Source organism: Chiloscyllium punctatum, chromosome 44 (assembly GCF_047496795.1).
Source record: "Chiloscyllium punctatum isolate Juve2018m chromosome 44, sChiPun1.3, whole genome shotgun sequence".
In the NCBI taxonomy this organism is placed as follows: domain Eukaryota; kingdom Metazoa; phylum Chordata; class Chondrichthyes; order Orectolobiformes; family Hemiscylliidae; genus Chiloscyllium; species Chiloscyllium punctatum.
In genome coordinates this window covers 52993776-53011894 of record NC_092782.1, presented here as the reverse complement: position 1 = coordinate 53011894, position 18119 = coordinate 52993776, and the positions used below count along the sequence as shown (strand labels likewise).

The window sequence follows — 18119 nt, the reverse complement described above, 5'->3', positions numbered from 1 at the left end:
AACGGCTGCAGAAAGGTAGTTCGAGGGGGATCTGCCTTTGGAGGTAGTATGGGCTGAAGACAGAAATAGGAAAGGAGCAGTCACCTTGTTGGGTGTTTACTATAGGCCCCCCAATAGCAGCAGAGATGTGGAGAAACAGATTGGGAAACAGATTTTGGAAAGGTGCAGAAGCCACAGGGTGGTAGTCATGGGCGATTTCAACTTCCCAAATATTGATTGGAAGCTCTTTAGATCAAGTAGATTGAACGGGGCAGTATTTGTGCAGTGTGTCTAGGAAGCTTTTCTAACTCAGTATGTAGATTGTCCGACCAGAGGGCATATTGGATTTGGTACTTGGTAATGAACCGGGACAAGTGATGGGCTTGTTAGTGGGTGAGCATTTTTGTGATGGTGACCACAATTCTGTGACTTTCACCTTGGTTATGGAGAGAGATAGGTGCATGCAACAGGGTAGGTTTTACAATTGGGGCAAGGGTAAATACGATGCTGCAAGACAGGATCTGATGAGCATAAATTGGGAGCGTAGGAGTCAGGGAAGGATGTCATTGAAATGTGGAACTTTTTCAAGGAACAGATACGACGTTTCCTTGATATGTATGTACCTGTCAGGCAGGAAAGAGATGATCGTGTGAGGGTCGTTGACGAGGGAGGTTGAATGTCTAGTGAAGACGAAGAAGGAGGCTTACATAAGGTTGAGGAAATAAGGTTCAGACAGACTGTTGGAGGGATACAGGATAGCCAGGAGGGAGCTGAAGAAAGGGATTAGGAGAGCTAAGAGAGGGCATGAAAAATCTTTGGCGGGTAGGATCAAGGATAACCCTATGGCATTTTATGCGTATGTGAGAAACAGGAGAATGACGAGAACGAGGGTAGGTCCGATCAAGGACAGTAGTGGGAGACCGTGTATTGAGTCGAAAGAGATAGGAGAGGTCTTGCATGAGTACTTTTCTTCAGTATTTACAAATGAGAGGGACCGTATTGTTGAAGAGGAGAATATGAAATGGACTGGTAAGCTAGAGGAGATACTTGTTAGGAAGGAAGATGTGTTGGGCATTTTGAAAAACTTGAGGATAGACAAGTCCCCCGGGCCTGACGGGATATATCCTAGGATTATGTGGGAAGCAAGAGAGGAAATTGCAGAACCGTTGGCAATGATCTTTTCGTCTTCACTGTCTATGGGGGTGGTGTCAGGGGACTGGAGAGTGGCGAATGAAAGGGAATAGGGATAACCCCGGGAATTACAGGCCAGTTAGTCTTACTTCGGTGGTAGGCAAAGTAATGGAAAGGGTACTGAGGGATAGGATTTATGAGTATCTGGAAAGACACTGCTTGATTAGGGACAGCCAGCACGGATTTGTGAGGGGTAGGTCTTGCCTTACAAGTCTTATTGAATTCTTTGAGGAGGTGACCAAGCACGTGGACGTAGTGTACATGGATTTTAGTCAGGCATTTGATAAGGTTCCCCATGGTAGGCTTATGCGGAAAGTCAGGAGGCATGGGATAGTGGGAAGTTTGGCCACTTGGATAGAAAACTGGCTAACCGGTCGAAGTCAGAGAGTGGTGGTAGATGGTAAATATTCAGCATGGAGCCCAGTTACAAGTGGAGTTCCGCAGGGATCAGTTCTGGGTCCTCTGCTGTTTGTAATTTTTATTAATGACTTGGAAGAGGGAGTCGAAGGGTGGGTCAGTAAATTTGCAGACGATACGAAGATTGGTGGAGTTGTGGATAGTGAGGAGGGCTGTTGTCGGCTGCAAAGGGACTTAGATATGATGCAGAGCTGGGCTGAGGAGTGGCAGATGGAGTTCAACCCTGTCAAGTGTGAGGTTGTCCATTTTGGAAGGACAAATAAGAATGCGGAATACAGGGTTAACGGTAGAGTTCTTAGTAAGGTGGAGGAGCAGAGGGATCTTGGGGTCTATGTTCATAGCTCTTCGAAAGTTGCCACTCAGGTGGATAGAGTTTGTAAGAAGGCCTATAGTGTATTAGCGTTCATTAGCAGAGGGATTGAATTCAAGAGTCGTGAGGTGATGTTGCAGCTGTATAGGACTTTGGTCAGGCCACATTTGGAGTACTGTATGCAGTTCTGGTCGCCTCACTTTAGGAAAGATGTGGAAGCTTTGGAGAGGGTGCAGAGGAGATTTACCAGGATGTTGCCTGGAATGGAGAATAGGCCGTATGAGGATAGGTTGAGAGTGCTAGGCCTTTTCTCATTGGAACGGCGAAGGATGAGGGGTGACTTGATAGAGGTTTATAAGATGATCAGGGGAATAGATAGAGTAGACAGTCAGAAACTTTTTCCCCGGGTACAACAGAGTGTTACAAGGGGACATAAATTTAAGGTGAAGGGTGGAAGGTATAGGGGGGATGTCAGGGGTAGGTTCTTTACCCAGAGAGTGGTGGGGGCATGAAATGCGCTGCCCGTGGGAGTGGTAGAGTCAGAATCATTGGTGACCTTTAAGCGGCAATTGGATAGGTACATGGATAGGTGCTTAAGCTAGGACAAATGTTCAGCACAACATCGTGGGCCGAAGGGCCTGTTCTGTGCTGTATTGTGCTATGTGCAGCAACTGAAGCAGCATAGTAAGCTGGCGTGCATAGGTGACATTGCCAGCAATTGACTAGGGTATAGATGTGCAGAACACAAAAATAAGAGAAAAGAAATTGAAACGAAGAAGTGCAACCAGCCTCTGTTTGTGTTTCAAGACCTTCCCTTCTGAGTTTAGAGACTTTCTGTCTCCCTTACGAGCCAGGTATTCAAAACTCACCCAACTCTAACACTAAACTTGACAGAATCTTCTCTTCTACACGTGATGCCCTGCACAACAAGTCATGATACTGGTCAAAAACAAAACAGCCTGTTAGGGGAATAACACAAACAATACATGACCTTTAATGGAAAAGTACTCAGATTATACCTGTGCTCCTGCAGCAAGCAGCATTTGTACACATTGGATTTGCCCCCGCAGACTTGCCTCGTGCAATGGGGTTATGGAATCTACGGTAACTAAATTCACACAAGCTCCATTTTCAATCAGCTGTTTCAATTTCAGGATCTCGCCTTCTTTGACAGCTTCATGCACAGGTGTGCGCTCAGCCCAAAAACCTAGAAATGACAAAACTGAAATCAAGTCTCTTTTTAAAAAAATAGACTGGAATATAGCACTTATATTTCAGAAAACCAGATGGATAGATTTGAAACTTCACACACCTGAGCATTTATTTACAGAGTTGAACATTACAAGTTTGCAAGCCCTAACACAGTAAACACAGGTGGACTGCAAGAGTTTGCAAGAGACTGAAAGGAACACACAGACTAAGATGCTTTCTCTGTCACAGGCTGGATGTTTCTGCTACATTGTCGGAACACAAAGTTGTAGCCACTTGCCCAGTGACCAGTCAAGAAATGATTATTACGCTAAGTACATCTGATCACACAAAATTGGAGTGGGGTGAAAAAATATCAACCCAGGTCTGTTATTTGGAAAAAGCATCGCTGGACAGACATGACTGGAGCCAAAATGCATCTCCATCTTCTCCACTGGTTGGTAGCAGCTACAAGGTAGACTCAATGAATTCCGGTAACTCTTCTTTTTACTTTAAAGACTGGAACATTTTGCACATATTTTTTCCCCATTTTTAAGTCAACAATCCAAAAGAAAAATAAAGTGATTTTCACAGAATAAAATATTATATTGCCAGATAGTCTTCGTTTTGGACCACTAAGAATGTGTTTGTAAGAGATTTCCTTTTGTAAAGCAGGGGTTGGTGGCTTGAATCCACCAATTTAATTTTAGACATTTCCTTTCTCTCAAGCACGTTTCAACCTAACATCATTAATTTGTAATCACATTTATTCACTTGCACAGAGTGTTATCCCACAAGGTATGAATTCACTTGAATATTCATCTTCAAGTGTCATAGCACCATAAAAACAGACCCTTCAGTACAATTTGTCTATACTGACCAAGTTTCCCAACCTAAACTAGTCCCACCCACCTCTGTTTGGCTCATATCCCTCCAAACCTTTTCTATTCATGTATTTATCAAAACGTCTTTTAAAATGTCGTAATTGTACCTGCATCTACCACTTCCTCTGGCAGTTCATTCCACATGTGAACCATCCTCTGAAAGTGTTGTCCCCACCCAGGTGCCTTTTAAATCTTTCTCTTCTTACCTTAAAGATATGCCTCCTCGCTTTGAAATTCCCCATCTGATGGAAATGTCCTTTGCTCTTCACCTTATCTAGGTCCCTCATGATTTTACAAACCTCTATAAAAGATCCACCCATCCATCACCTATGATCCAGTCAAAAAAGTCCCATCTCCTATCTATTACCTTTACCTTTAGTTCGGTAACTAAAGTACTTTAAACAACCATTTTAAATCCAGAAGGAGCAGCTACGGAGTTACTTTTTCACGCAGAGGATGGAGCATGTATGGAACAAACTGCCAGAGGAAGTGGAGGAGGCTGGTACAATTAGAACATTTCAAAGGCATCTGGATAGGTATATAAAAACAGAAAGTTTAGCATGTGAAACTTCATGAATATTGACTGGCTTCATGAATTTTGGGATAGCCAAAGTTGGAAACTTACATGTGAATTTCTCCAGATCAAATACTTTTCATGGTTTAAGGGCAAATGATGTTCGCTTGAAACGTGCTTGAGAGAAAGGAAATGTCTAAAATTAAATTGGTGGATTCAAGCCACCAACTCCTGCTTTACAAAATGAAATCTCTTACAAACACATTCTTAGTGGTCCAAAACGAAGACTATCTGGCAAACCATGAAATTCTTCAAGTTAAGAAGTTTTATTGTAGTACTTAACTCCACCAAATCAAAACTAGTATCTAGTCTGAGTGCTGAACCAGATAAGCTGATTAATTAAACTACCTAATTAACTCGGTTTGCTCTTTAGATATCTCATCACTTCTCTGAGGACTTAGTTTGATTGATGAAGAGGGGAGCAATGTGCTACAAATACAATTATTGATTTAAAGTTATTCCAATCCTACTCTACTTACTATCTAAAGGAATAGATTGAAAATCCCCACGAGCCAGCCTCCCAATTTGATAAGTACCCCAATTTGACAGATTGGCCACCATCCTGAAATTGAACCAATATTTGAATTGGCAGCGTACTGTATGAGTTCAGGCACAAGGTGCTACTGAAGTTACTAAGTCCACTGCCTTACCCACACTATCCTCATTATATTCAATTCCCTACTTGTAATTCACCAGTTTCAAAAATTTCTTGTTCTAGCTTACAAATATCTCTTGGCTTTATCAAAACATCCCTCCTGCAGCCTTTGCAGTCTTTTCCAGGTGCTCACTTATAAAGGTACTTCGCCTCATTGCTTCCTTCCTCAAACTTGGATTCCTCCCTATGTACTGTTGCCAATTCATCCATGTTGGGACTTTGTTTCTCAATAGTCCTCTCAGCATGGTGTTTGGGTTAAAATATAGTCTTGAGCTGAAAACGTGTTGCTGGAAAAGCGCAGTAGGTCAGGCAGCATCCAAGGAACAGGAGAATTGACGTTTCGGGCATAAGCCCTTCTTCAGGAATGAGGAAAGTGTTTCCAGCAGGCTAAGATAAAAGGTAGGGAGGAGGGACTTAGGGGAGGTGCATTGGAAATGCGATAGGTGGAAGGAGGTCAAGGTGAGGGCGATAGGCCGGAGTGGGGGTGGGGGCGGAGAGGTCAGGAAGAAGATTGCAGGTTAGGAAGGCGGTGCTGAGTTCGAGGGATTTGATTGAGACAAGGTGGGAGGAGGGGAAATGAGGAAACTGGAGAAATCCGAGTTCATCCCTTGTGGTTGGAGGGTTCCTAGGCGGAAGATGAGGCGCTCTTCCTCCAACCGTCGTGTTGCTATGGTCTGGCGATGGAGGAGTCCAAGGACCTGCATGTCCTTGGTGGAGTGGGAGGGGGAGTTGAAGTGTTGAGCCATGGGGTGGTTGGGTTTGTTGGTCTGCGTGTCCCAGAGGTGTTCTCTGAAACATTCCGCAAGTAGGCGGCCTGTCTCCCCAATATAGAGGGGGCCACATCAGGGGCAGTGGATGCAATAGATGAGGTGTGTGGAGGTGCAGGTGAATTTGTGGCGGATATGGAAGTATCCCATGGGGCCTTGGAGGGAAGTAAGGGGGGAGGTGTGGGCGCAAGTTTTGCATTTCTTGCGGTTGCAGGGGAAGGTGCCGGGAGTGGAGGTTGGGTTGGTGGGGGGTGTGGACCTGACAAGGGAGTCACGGAGGGAGTGGTCTTTTTGGAATGCTGATAGGGGAGGGAAATATATCCCTGGTGGTGGGGTCTGTTTGGAGGTGGCGGAAATGACGGAGGATGATACGCTGTATATGGAGGTTGGTGGGGTGGTAGGTGAGGACCAGTGGGGTTCTGTCCTGGTGGCGGTTGGAGGGGCGGGGCTCAAGGGCGGAGGAGTGGGAAGTGGAGGAGATGCGGTGGAGAGAATCGTCAATCACGTCTGGGGGGGAAATTGCAGTCCTTTGAAGGAGGCGGCCATCTGGGCTGTACGGTATTGGAACTGGTCGGTTACATTTACTATAAACCGACTGACTCCCACAGTTACCTAGACTACACCTCCTCCCACCCTGCCCCCTGTAAAAACGCCATCCCATATTCCCAATTCCTTCATCTCCGCCGCATCTGCTCCCAGGAGGACCAGATTTCTCCTTAAAATATAGTCTTGGAAAGTGCGTGTGTGCGTGTATGCGTGTGAGAGCATCCATGTGCACGGGCAGGCATGCCTCAGGGATTGTGTGCATTACACGTGTTTATGAGAAGGAGACAGAATGAAAGAGATGACAAAGCAATTTAGATAAAAGTGAAAGTTGGAGCAAATTGAAAAGTAAAAGCACGCAAAGACATAATGCAGTGGCAAATAAAAAGTTCTTAAAAATTTTTTTGCTGGAATATGCCAGCAAGGTCTGCATTTGTTGACCGTCCCCTAATTTCCCTTGAACTGGTGGCTTGCTGGGATGTTGCAGAAGGCAGTGATGAATTAACGTCACATGCAGTTTAAACTGGGTAAGATTGGCAGGCTTCCTTCCTTTATGGATATTAGTGAACCAGATGGGTTTTTACAACAGAGGTAGTTTCATGCTGACACTAGTTTTCAATTCGAGGTTCATTCACTGAATTTAAATTTGGCGAGATTTGAACCCGTAACCCCACTGTATTAGCCTGGGTCAGCAGTGTTAGTCGAGTGAAATTACCGCCACCTCCCCTTGAAGTATTACAGACCCACTGAAAACAAGACAGAGTGCTACAGAGAGACACAGAGATGGACAGAAACAGTTCTTGAACTTGGCTTTTATACGTAAAAGCCACTTATGGGATGTGAACATCACTGGGTGGGCCAGCATTCATTGTCCACATGTCACTTCCCTAAAACTGAATGGCTTGCTAGGTCACTTCAGAGAACAATTAAGAGTCAAGCACATTGGAGTCATATGTAGGCCAGACAGGGATGGCAGATTTTTCTCCCGAGTGAACCAGCTGGATATTTACATCAACATAGTCAGCAACAGGCTAGGTCATAATTCCAGATTCTTAAACAGAATTCAGATTTCACCACCTACATGTTGGATTCAAACCCATCTCTAGAATGTTAGTCAGATTACTAGTCTAGTCATATCACCACTACATGTACCCAGCTGCGTCTCCAAAGATTGTGCCAGAATCTATGGTTCTTGTCATAACAAGCGAGACACACACAAAGGATTAGAATGGAGGCTTTGTAAAAGGGAATTTCAGGAATTAGCAAACAGGTTAAACAGAAAGATCTTAAGGGAAGTAATCAGAATTAATTCTGGTGCTACACAGTAACATATATACAATGAGATAAGGAGACAAGTGCCTGGCTGGTGAGATATCAGAGGTGGGAAGGGTTCAGATTTTTAAAAGATAGAGAAATGGAGAAATAAATTTAACGCTAATAATAATCAAAAGAAAAAAAATGATCAAACAGAGGAAACATTGAAAAAAAAAGAAAATGAGAAAGGATAAGGAGCATTTGAGACACCGAGCATGAGAGAGCAAGAAAGTGAGTGCACGCGCTCACTATGAACAGCTTTACTGCAAAGACAAAAATCAGAAATAAAGAGAATAAAGCAAATAGAGAGCCAGCTTAGACTCCTACAGCTCAGAAACAGACCCTTCAGCCCAACCTCCCATGCTGACCAAGTTTCTTAAACTGAACTTGTTCCATTTGCATGCATTTGGCCCACATCCCTCTAAACCTTTCCTGTCCATGTACCTCCCCAAAAGTCTTTTAAATATTGTAAATGTACCCGCCTCTATGACTTCCTCTGACAGCCCTCTCCATATACACACCACCTTGTGTGAAAAAGTTGCTCCCCACAATCCCTTTTAAATCTTTCCCCTCTCACTTTAACATTATGTCCTAAAAATAAAAAAAGCTGCTGATGGCAAGGGAGAGGGATGACAAAATTAGTGAAAAGTAACAGCAATTCAGTGAGAAAGACGGAGAAACAGTAAATTAGAAAGTGGAAAAGATAGAGCCGGTAGAAATAGAGCATATTGGGGGGGTGGGGAGGGGGAAAGAGAGTGAGAAAGAGAAAGAGAGAGCAAGGGAGAGAGAGAAACTGAAAGAGTAAGATAATGAAACAGAGTCAGAGTGAACATGCAAGGATGAAACTGAAAGTTGTGGCAGCAGGAATGGAAACAAGAAATCATGCCTGGCACAGAGAAAATGAAAGAAAAATAGAAGAGAGAATCTACAAGTGGCTGGCAAGAAGAGAGCCTGAATTACATATACTATGACAATAATACATTATCTTTCCTTTTGGCCACACTGCAGCTTGTACAGTGGTTACTACATCAATCACCCTCCAATGCCTCTCACTGTTGGTGGAATGGTCTCACTCAGTGCCATTCATTCATTCTAATTGACCATTACAACACTTCACTTTGGGAATCCACCTTCAAGACCTCTTCAGTGTCTATGTGCTGCCCTCTGTAATATGACAAGATAACATGTGCTTTAGCCTCTGCTTCTACATGTATGCCCAACAGACCAGAATCTACCTCTCCACTTGTGCTTGTAGATTGCTTCCCTTGTACCCAATCTTGGACAAGGTGCTGTATTTTCCAGCTACAGATTGGTAAGACAAAAAAGGTGATTGTCTTTTATACCACTAGAAACTTATTTTTTTTAAAATTTTTTTTCTTTTAACCCCACACTACCACCTAACTGCGGTAGTGCTTATTTTATCCCCAGCACCCATGGTGTGTGTGTGCAGGTGTGAGACAGTGAAAGACACAATGTGCACAAATCTTTATTCAATTTCCACCACCAGGAAGATAGGAAAAACACCCGAGTGGCTAGTGACAAGCACTGCCCTTCACATCAAAGGGCAATGCTGTGTGATCAAAACAGTGAAGGGGAGGGTAGGGACTAAATCAAAATAGAGTTGGAGAGGGAAATAATGCACTCCACTCCCTGCGGCGCCCACCTCTCCCTGAACAACTCCAGGGTGTTGGTGGACACCGCGTGCTCCTTCTCCAAGGACACCCGGGCTCTAACGTAACCGCGGAAGAGGGGCAGGCAGTCGGCCCTAACGACCCCCTCCACAGCCCGCTGCCTGGACCTGTTGATGGCCAGTTTGGCCAGGCCCAGGAGCAGACCCACGAGGAGGTCTTCGGACCTGCCCTCCCTCCTCCGTACCGGGTGCCCGAAGATCAGGAGCGTGGGACTGAAGTGCAGCCAGAAACAGAGGAGGAGGTTTTTAAGAAAATCAAAAAGGGAGTGCAAACGCCCACACCCAATATATACATGGTCCACGGACTCCACAGCGCCACAGAACAAGCAGTTGGGCTGGGAGTCCGTGAACCACCGCAATCTGCGGTTGCAGGGGACTGCTGCGTGCAGCACCCTCCACCCCAGATCCCCGAAAGAAAGGGGGAGGACTCCCGTGTAGAGAGCCCTCCACTGGGGATTCCCACCGCCCGGTGGCAAATGGGCACGCCAAGGCGTGTTCGGACGGTGGATGAGGGAGAAGAGGTGGACGGTGTGCAGCAGCAGTCTATACAGGGCCCTCCTTTTTATATCCTCGAAAGGAACAAAATTAAAATTCCGGAGGCGGCTCAGGTTCCCGCGGGAAGAAACTTATTTATTCCAGATTCCCCCACTTGCCAACACTTTTCAAGGCTGAAACAGACTGTGTATAACAGTGGTCTACTAAATTCACTGTGTTGAGCTGACTAATTTATTCATCACAAAGGCTGAAATAACTTCCACCTGCATACCTCCCACTGTCACACTATTTCCCTCTGAAACCCTGTTCTATTTTTCCAGCTTCAACTGTGCCAAAGTTCTCACAGCGATGTCCAATTTTTTTTTTAAAAACCCTCCATCATTAATTAATTCAAAATGATTTACTATTAATTTTTGCCACATATCAATCATTGTGACTCCTGGCTCCCCACAATGTCTCAAGGCAGGAAGTGGGGTAAGAGAATGCTGTCGTCTCAATGCAACAAAAGCTGCTGACAGTACAACCCACTCACTCTTGACCTCTGGTACAAAAGGAAAGTGTTAGAAATATTCACGGTGAGGACAGACTGGGGTGGGGCAGGAAGAGACCAAGAGGGGATACAGAAAATTAGAAAGAGAGAAAATGGACATCGAGTGAAGAGTTACAGTGAGAGATAATAAAAGAGAAAATCTGAAAAGTATTGCACAAATCTGAAAGTGAAACTGCAAGATGGAAAGTGAAAATAAAGTCAAAGACTGAAAGAACGAGAGCCAAACTTGAACACACTCAGTAACTGTTTTATAATCATATGAATCAGTGAACCCATTTTGTATTGCACAAATTAATTGCACTAGAGTGAATTAACTTACTTGTTAAAGGAAAAGTTTCACAGATTTCTGCTGAGAGATTCAAATCGGTACAAGTTTACCCCTTGAATTTCTATTATCTCCACACAAGTCCATTCACTCCATGAATCTGAATCTTTCAGAGTTAGATTACTTACTGTGTGGAAACAGGCCCTTCAGCCCAACAAGTCCACACCACCCCGCCGAAGCGCAACCCACCCATATCCCTACATCTACCCCTTACCTAACACTATGGGCAATTTAGCACGGCCAATTCACCTGGCCTGCACATCTTTGTGATTGTGGGAGGAAACCGGAGCACCCGGAGGAAACCCACGCAGACACGGGGAGAACATGCAAACTCCACACAGTCAGTTGCCTGAGGCGGGAATTGAACCCGGGTCTCTGGTGCTGTGAGGCAGCAGTGCTAACCACTGTGCCACCGTAATCCCGCTTTGGGTCAACACCAGCCCACCATCAATAAAGATTATATACACCCTTATTATCAAGTATTTATTTCTTTGCATCATTTATCTCCAGGACAAAACAGCAGAACAATCTGTTATTCAGGTTGACTTGCACCGAAATAGAAATTTAAACCTGTTTGCTTCTGCGCTGTTCTTAATGAGCTGTTCTTTGCCCCCTTTTAATTCTAAGGATGATTCAAGTCAAAAGGTTACCTAGATTTGATTCACACCTCCCCACCCAGCACACTCTACCCCACCTCCCCATCTCTTCACCACTAAGCCCATTTCCATCCCTCTCAATTGGATATTAATTTGATGTATTTTTGGCCTACAGGTGTCAGGTTTCAGTAATGAAAGTGTTACATCAGTAAAGCATCTTCCATGACTTTGGAATACTTTAATTTAGCCTCCAGATGTTAGATTTGGCTTGTGATCTCTCTCTTGCCTCTGGGTCAAAAAGGTTTGGAGTTCAAATCCCACACCACTGACACGAGCACATGATTTACACTAATCTTTCAATGCAGTACTGCTTCATTCCACATTTTGGACATTTTCCTAGTTAACCTGTTCATGACAGTTATTATACACTTCCGGGGTAGGTTGGACTTGAACCTGGGATTCTTCTTACAGAGATAATGGAAAGATATATTCCAGGGCTGCTCTCTCATTAGAGGCAGATGACTCATGGGGATTTAACCTGAGCAAGGGACAAGGTTGGGGGGGGGGGGAAAGAGACAAGGTGGGGGTGGGGGGGGAGACCCAAGGTTGTTGCGGGGGGGGGGGGGGGCACAGACTTAATGGCTGCCTTGGGGCTGCAATCACACTTCAGGGAAAATTCTCCCACTTTTCCTTTGTGTTCTAGCTTGCATTTATCCCTCAACAAACCTCACAAATCAGATTTGTCCAGCCATTATTGCAAATGCTGATTATGGGAACTTGCTTTACACAAACTGTTCTGCTTTGTTTCCTGCAGCAGTGACGTCAGTACCTGAGCTCATGACAGGCACTATACAAATGCAAGTTCTATCTTTCTGATGCCCAAACTGGCAAGACCAGATTCAATGTTTGTGGATAGATGGAGCAGTTATGCATTATTACTGCAGTAAGTTAACAAACTTCAAATGTTCAACTCTATTGTGTAACCCCTTTAGCAGGCAAACATATTTTGAACTCCTCAACAACACATGCCAGGCACAGAATTTGTTCAAGGTTACTCACTCACTCATTCTGTGAGTGCAGTGGAGTAAAAGGACTCATCCAATGAAATTTCTAAGGATTGCATCATTCTGGAATTACTCTGCAGTAGAACCATTTGATGACATACACAACAAGGCATTTATTATGCATAAAATCATAGATTGCAAAATTTGAAACAAAGTTTTCCTTTACATTAATGGAGTCCTTCATTACTTGAGCATTACCTACTGGCAGATCCTGCTGTGCATAAATTGGCTGTCTTGCTCCCCCACAACAGTGGCTATACTTCATAAAGTACTTAATTGACCACAAAGTACTTTCGGACATCATGAGGTTGAAAAAGGAGTTGCATCCTTAAAAGTTGGTTATTTGTTAGAAAATAAGGCTGTTAAGTGCACAATGTGCTTCATAAACAGCAATAAAATAATGAGCTGATCATATTTGGTTGAGGGATAGATGCCAGCTAAGACACCAGGGAGTCTCTGCTTTTTTGTCTTCAAAATAATGTCATGACATGTTTTCCCAAGGAGCATCTTCTGAATTGTGCTCAGCATCAAGCTTTGTCATGGATTTGAACAGGGTATCATTCTAGTCAACCCCAGTTCAGGTCTGCCCAATTTCCTCACTGTTCCATATGCCAGCACAAGTGAAATCTGCAGTGTCTCTGATGACCTAGAAGCACGTTGAGCTGAGCAGTGCAGCATTAGCTAATGACATCCGACAGCAAAATCATAATCAGCTTGTGATGAGGTCCAATTTCCTTCCCTAGAAAAATGTCATTGAACTTACTGGAAATAAAAGGAATTGCCACTAAAATTCAAGTTCTCTTTGGATTTCTATTTAATTTGATGGGAATTCAAATTTTCACACAGCAATAGCGATATTTCCATTGACATTCTCTGGGTTGCTTTTGCCTGATGAAGGGCTTTTGCCCGAAACATCAATTTTCCAGCTCCTCGGATGCTGCCTGACCTGCTGTGCTTTTCCAGCACATTCAAACCTCAAATTCTCTGGGTTGTTAGTTCAAGTCCAGCAGCATAACCACAATGCTACCCCAATATCTCTATTTCTTAGAGCAGTCTGAACAAGAACAAATGACAACAAACAATCTTTCTTCTACTGCCTTCCCTTTCATAGGACACTGACTTCTACTGAGACTTGGTTTCACAAGCAATGGCCAAGTGGTATTATCGCTGGACTGTTAGTGCAGAGACTTACATAATGTTCTGGGCACCCAGGTTCAAATCCCACCACGGCAGATGGTGGAATTTGAATTCAATAATAAAAAAATTAATGATGACCATGAAGCCATTGTCGATTGTTGTAAAAAAAAATTTGGTTCGCTATTGTCCTTTTGGGAAGGAAACGGCCATCCTTGCCTGGTCTGGCCTACATGTGACTCCAGACCCACAGCAACATCATTGACTCAATTACCCTCTGGGCAATTAGGGATGGGCAATAAATGCTGGTCTAGCCAGTGACACCCTCATCCTGTGAACGAATTAAAAATAAATGAGTGTTCACATTAAACCCAGCAGTCTACATCACCAAACTATCGGATTTGGATATATCACCTCCACCTGGTTTTATTCTGTGCGCACACACTTTGCACACTGGATATCAGTGTGAAGGGGATAATGAATCGTTCTACACTGAGGCCAGTTGCTGCAGGAAAAGTTAGTTTGTCACAGGTCAGACCAGCCCTGGGGCTTCCCTGATCTGTTTGACTCAATTCTATGCTTGTTGGTATATCAAGTGTACATTACCAAAAACATCTCAACCCCTTTCAATTAGAACTGCTGTACTCCACCTTCTTGAAGCAAGGAGGGAAACATTAAGTCTACCTTGTGCTAATTTCTCTGCAGCAGGTTCTTAGCATCTGGTAAGGTTGTATTTTTGTTTTTTCGAAAATGATGAAAAGACATGACAGAATGACAAAGGATGCAAATTACAAGGGGAATGTATCTTCTGCAAATGTCAGCATGGTAACCTCTCAATTCGCCTCCACTCTAACACAGTTTATCACACCATCCACCTAAAAGCACCTCGTTGGTTGTCCTGTTGACAGGGAACACACTCACCTGGTTCCATATAGAAAGGTAATCTGAAGAACACCTACATCTGCTTCCTTGCTCACTCCTGTACCAGTATCTCTCCAAGCCATCTATCCTTCTCTGTTCCTACTTCTCATCTGTCTTTGATGGCATCATCCAAAAACACCTCTATGTGGACATTGATGCCATCCAGCTCTACCTCACAACCAAGTGAGAGACAGGAAAGCCAATTTGCATACAGCAAGCTCTCACAAACTGCACTGAGGTAATGATCAAATCGTATACTTTTACTATTCACTCACTCATTCCATGTGCTCACTAGAGTAAAATGATTCATTCACCAAAACTTCTGAGGATTGCATCATTCTAAATTTCTCTGCAGTAGAATCATTTGATGGTGTATACAACAAAGCATTTACTATGCATAAAAATCATAGATTGCAAAATTTGAAACAAAATTTCCTCTACATTAATTGAGCCCTAATATCATGAAAATTATTTGGTTTTTAATCGAACAGTAGATTGATGAGAGAGATCCTGCTGCGCATAAATTGGCTGCCATGCTTCCCTACATTACAATAATGGCTACACATCATAACGTCCTCAATTAGCATAACATAACATCTTGAGGTTGTAAAAGGTTGGTTGATTGACATACCAGTTAGGACATCCAGGATAACTCCCCTGCTTTTGGGAATGGGAATAGACCATTCAGCCTCTTGAATCTATTCCAATGAGATCATTGGCTGGTCAGTTGTCTAACTCCATATATCTGCCTTTGGCCCACGTCCCACTGAATTGCCTTGCTTAAAGAAAGCCTCTGACTCAGATTTAAAACTAACTGACCTAACATAACTGCTGTTGTGGAAGAGAGTAGCAAATCTCTACACCCACTTTTTCTAAAGAATGGCCATGGGATCTTTTACATTTACTCGGAAGATAGATCAGGGTCGCATTAAATCTTTTAAAAATTCTGATTATAATATACTTTTGTACATCATTAATTATAAATTAGATTAAGTAGTTTGATTTTATGCAGGAAAAGGCTGCATTATGAACAGCAGACGATTTTGACTGTCACCGTCCCAAGCTTTTGAGGTATATGTTGGCCAAAGGAAAGTATTGTTTCTTAGTCGAGTAAGACCATTTATTAATGATTCAGGCGAGGTGATGGAGGTGAGTACAATTACATTTAAAAGGCATTGGATGTGTAAATTAATAGGAAGGGTTTAGAAGGATATGGACAATATGCTGGCTAACAGGAACTAGATAAGTTTAGGATATCAGTATGGACGAGTTGAACTGAAGGATCTGTTTGTGGATGAGTTAGATTGAAGGGTCTGTTTCACGCTGTATAACTGTGACTTATCTGAATTATGGAACTTGCAACAGTTGAGCCTTTCTTCAGCATTGTACTATGGTGTCAATCACACAAAAAGGATATATTAAAGATAATTTTATCTTCATCCAAAACACTGCCCAAGTTGTACTGAGTCCCAGTCACCTACTCATGCTTATTGATCAAAAAAGATAACAGGTTCACCAGCACCTTGAATTTCAAATTTTCACTTTCTGCGCTTAAAAACATTACTGGCACTGCCTCTCCCATCATCCCTACACCCTGTTCAATAACCTTGCCCAATCCTTCAAACATTCAGGAACTCTGCAATCCACCAACTCAGACCTCTTCTGTTCACCCGATTTCCATCCTTCCACAACTGAAGGTCTTGCTTCAGCTACCTGGAAACCAAGCATTGATATTCTTTCCTAAAATCTCTCCTTTTCTCTCCTGCACTTTGACCAGAACAACATACTTATTCAGCAGCAAAATGAAACATCACAAGGTGCTTCGTAGGAATGTTATAAAATAAAGTCTGACACAGGGGTGCATTAGGAGCAATCAGGTCAGATGACTTCTTTTGTCAAAATAGTAAGACACATTTTGGAGGAGGAAAATGAGGTAGAGAGATGTAGGAAGTGTATTCCAGAGATTACAATCCGAACAACTGAAGATACATTCATAACAGCTGTGCAGAAAAGAATGATGGATGCTCAAGAGGCTAAATATCTGAGGCTTGCAAGGAGGAGATTATAGAGGGAAGGAGCATAATCACCCAAAAACGAGATTGAAAATGTTAAAATCAAGGCGATTCTTGATCAGGAGTCAACCCAGGTCAGTGGACACAAGAGGGATGAGGAAAACTGGGTTTGCTGGGAATTAAGACAGAAGCAGAGTTTTGAATGTAGAATATGGGAGAAATAGCTAGGAATGTGTTTGAATAGTAAACCCTTGAGATAATAAAGGCACAAATAATGGTTTCAGTAGATGTGCTAAGGTATAAAGTTGTATTGTGGTAGAGAGGTAGGAACAGACAGTTTCAGGGTATGAATAGGAGATCAGAAAAATCTCAGGATCAAAATGTAACATTTAAGATACAAACAGACGGGCTTAATCTTGGGCAGCTGCCAATGGGAGGGATGGAGTCAACAGCTTGGAAAACAACTTGAGTTTCCGTAGAAGGCTCACTGGATCCAAAATGTCAACTCTGCCTCCTCTGCGCAGATGCTAACCTGGTAAGTTTTCCCAGTAATTACTGTCGCTTGGAAAAACAGGACTTAATCGCCTCCCCTGATATCTCCTCTGGAGCAATCACAGTGAGTGTTTTTGTTCTTATGCTGTTGTGAAGGGAATGGAGTTTGCATTTATGCAACACATCATTGCTATTCACTACATAAGCACAAGCTGTCATCGCGACAAAGCAGGGTAAACAGCCCGAATTAAAACCAAAATAATGCCGCTACAGCACAGGTATCCGTGCAGACAATCTCAGTCAGTAACCACAATAATTGGTTGCATGACCCTGATTCCAACACTCTGATACTCACTGATGTCTCCCATTCCTCTTTGCACTACGCGGCCACTTTCCATCTTCAGATCAGCTGGGCGCCATCACGTGACGTGGGCAACTCGCTACTTTGCAATTGCAACATTGTACGCGATCTGCGCATGCGGGAAACGGCTCGTTCTGCGAAATCCCTATACGGAAGCGGAAGTGTGTGTGTGACAGAGAGAGGGGGGGATGGTGTAAGCATGCAACATTTTAACGGGCGGAGTTGTGTTAATTAGTTTGTGAGGATTAGCGAGGGAAGGATTTACGTAGAGTCCGAGTAATGAGTCAGTGCTGCGTAAGTTCCTTCCTCCACCATCCAGTTGGAAAGATTTTATAGTAAGAATGCCAGAGAAGTTCATCATGTTCTTCTTGCCTCCATTTTAGTTACAGCCAGCTGGCATTGTTTCACAGTTATTAAGGAAAATCACAAATTATTTTTAAACAGCTGGATTTCACAACATTAAAATAGAAATATTGCAAACACTCAGCGGGTCAGATGCTATCTCTGGAGAAGAAATAGGATATGCGGGAAGAATTTGGCGCTTGCAACAATGAGAAACTATACCAGCAAATCGTAGAGACGTAGAAAATCGCAGCAAGTTGGAGGCCATTCAGTCCTTCGTGACTGCTCCGTCACTCAATATAACTATGACTGATC

At 43.4% G+C, this 18119-nt stretch overlaps 1 protein-coding gene across 2 annotated transcripts in view; it reads right to left on the bottom strand.

The window, feature by feature from the left end:
- Positions 1-17588, bottom strand: part of LOC140466991 (ankyrin repeat and SOCS box protein 13-like) — a 39970-nt gene extending 22382 nt beyond the window's left edge. For both annotated transcript variants that reach the window (XM_072562944.1, XM_072562947.1), the window contains exons 1-2: positions 17457-17588; positions 2917-3104 (exon numbers count right to left, since the gene is read on the bottom strand). In XM_072562944.1, the coding sequence (XP_072419045.1) occupies positions 2917-3104; positions 17457-17499 (231 nt within the window). In that variant the 5' untranslated portion in view covers positions 17500-17588. The remainder of the gene's footprint in view (positions 1-2916; positions 3105-17456) is intronic.
- Positions 17589-18119: the final 531 nt, after the last annotated feature.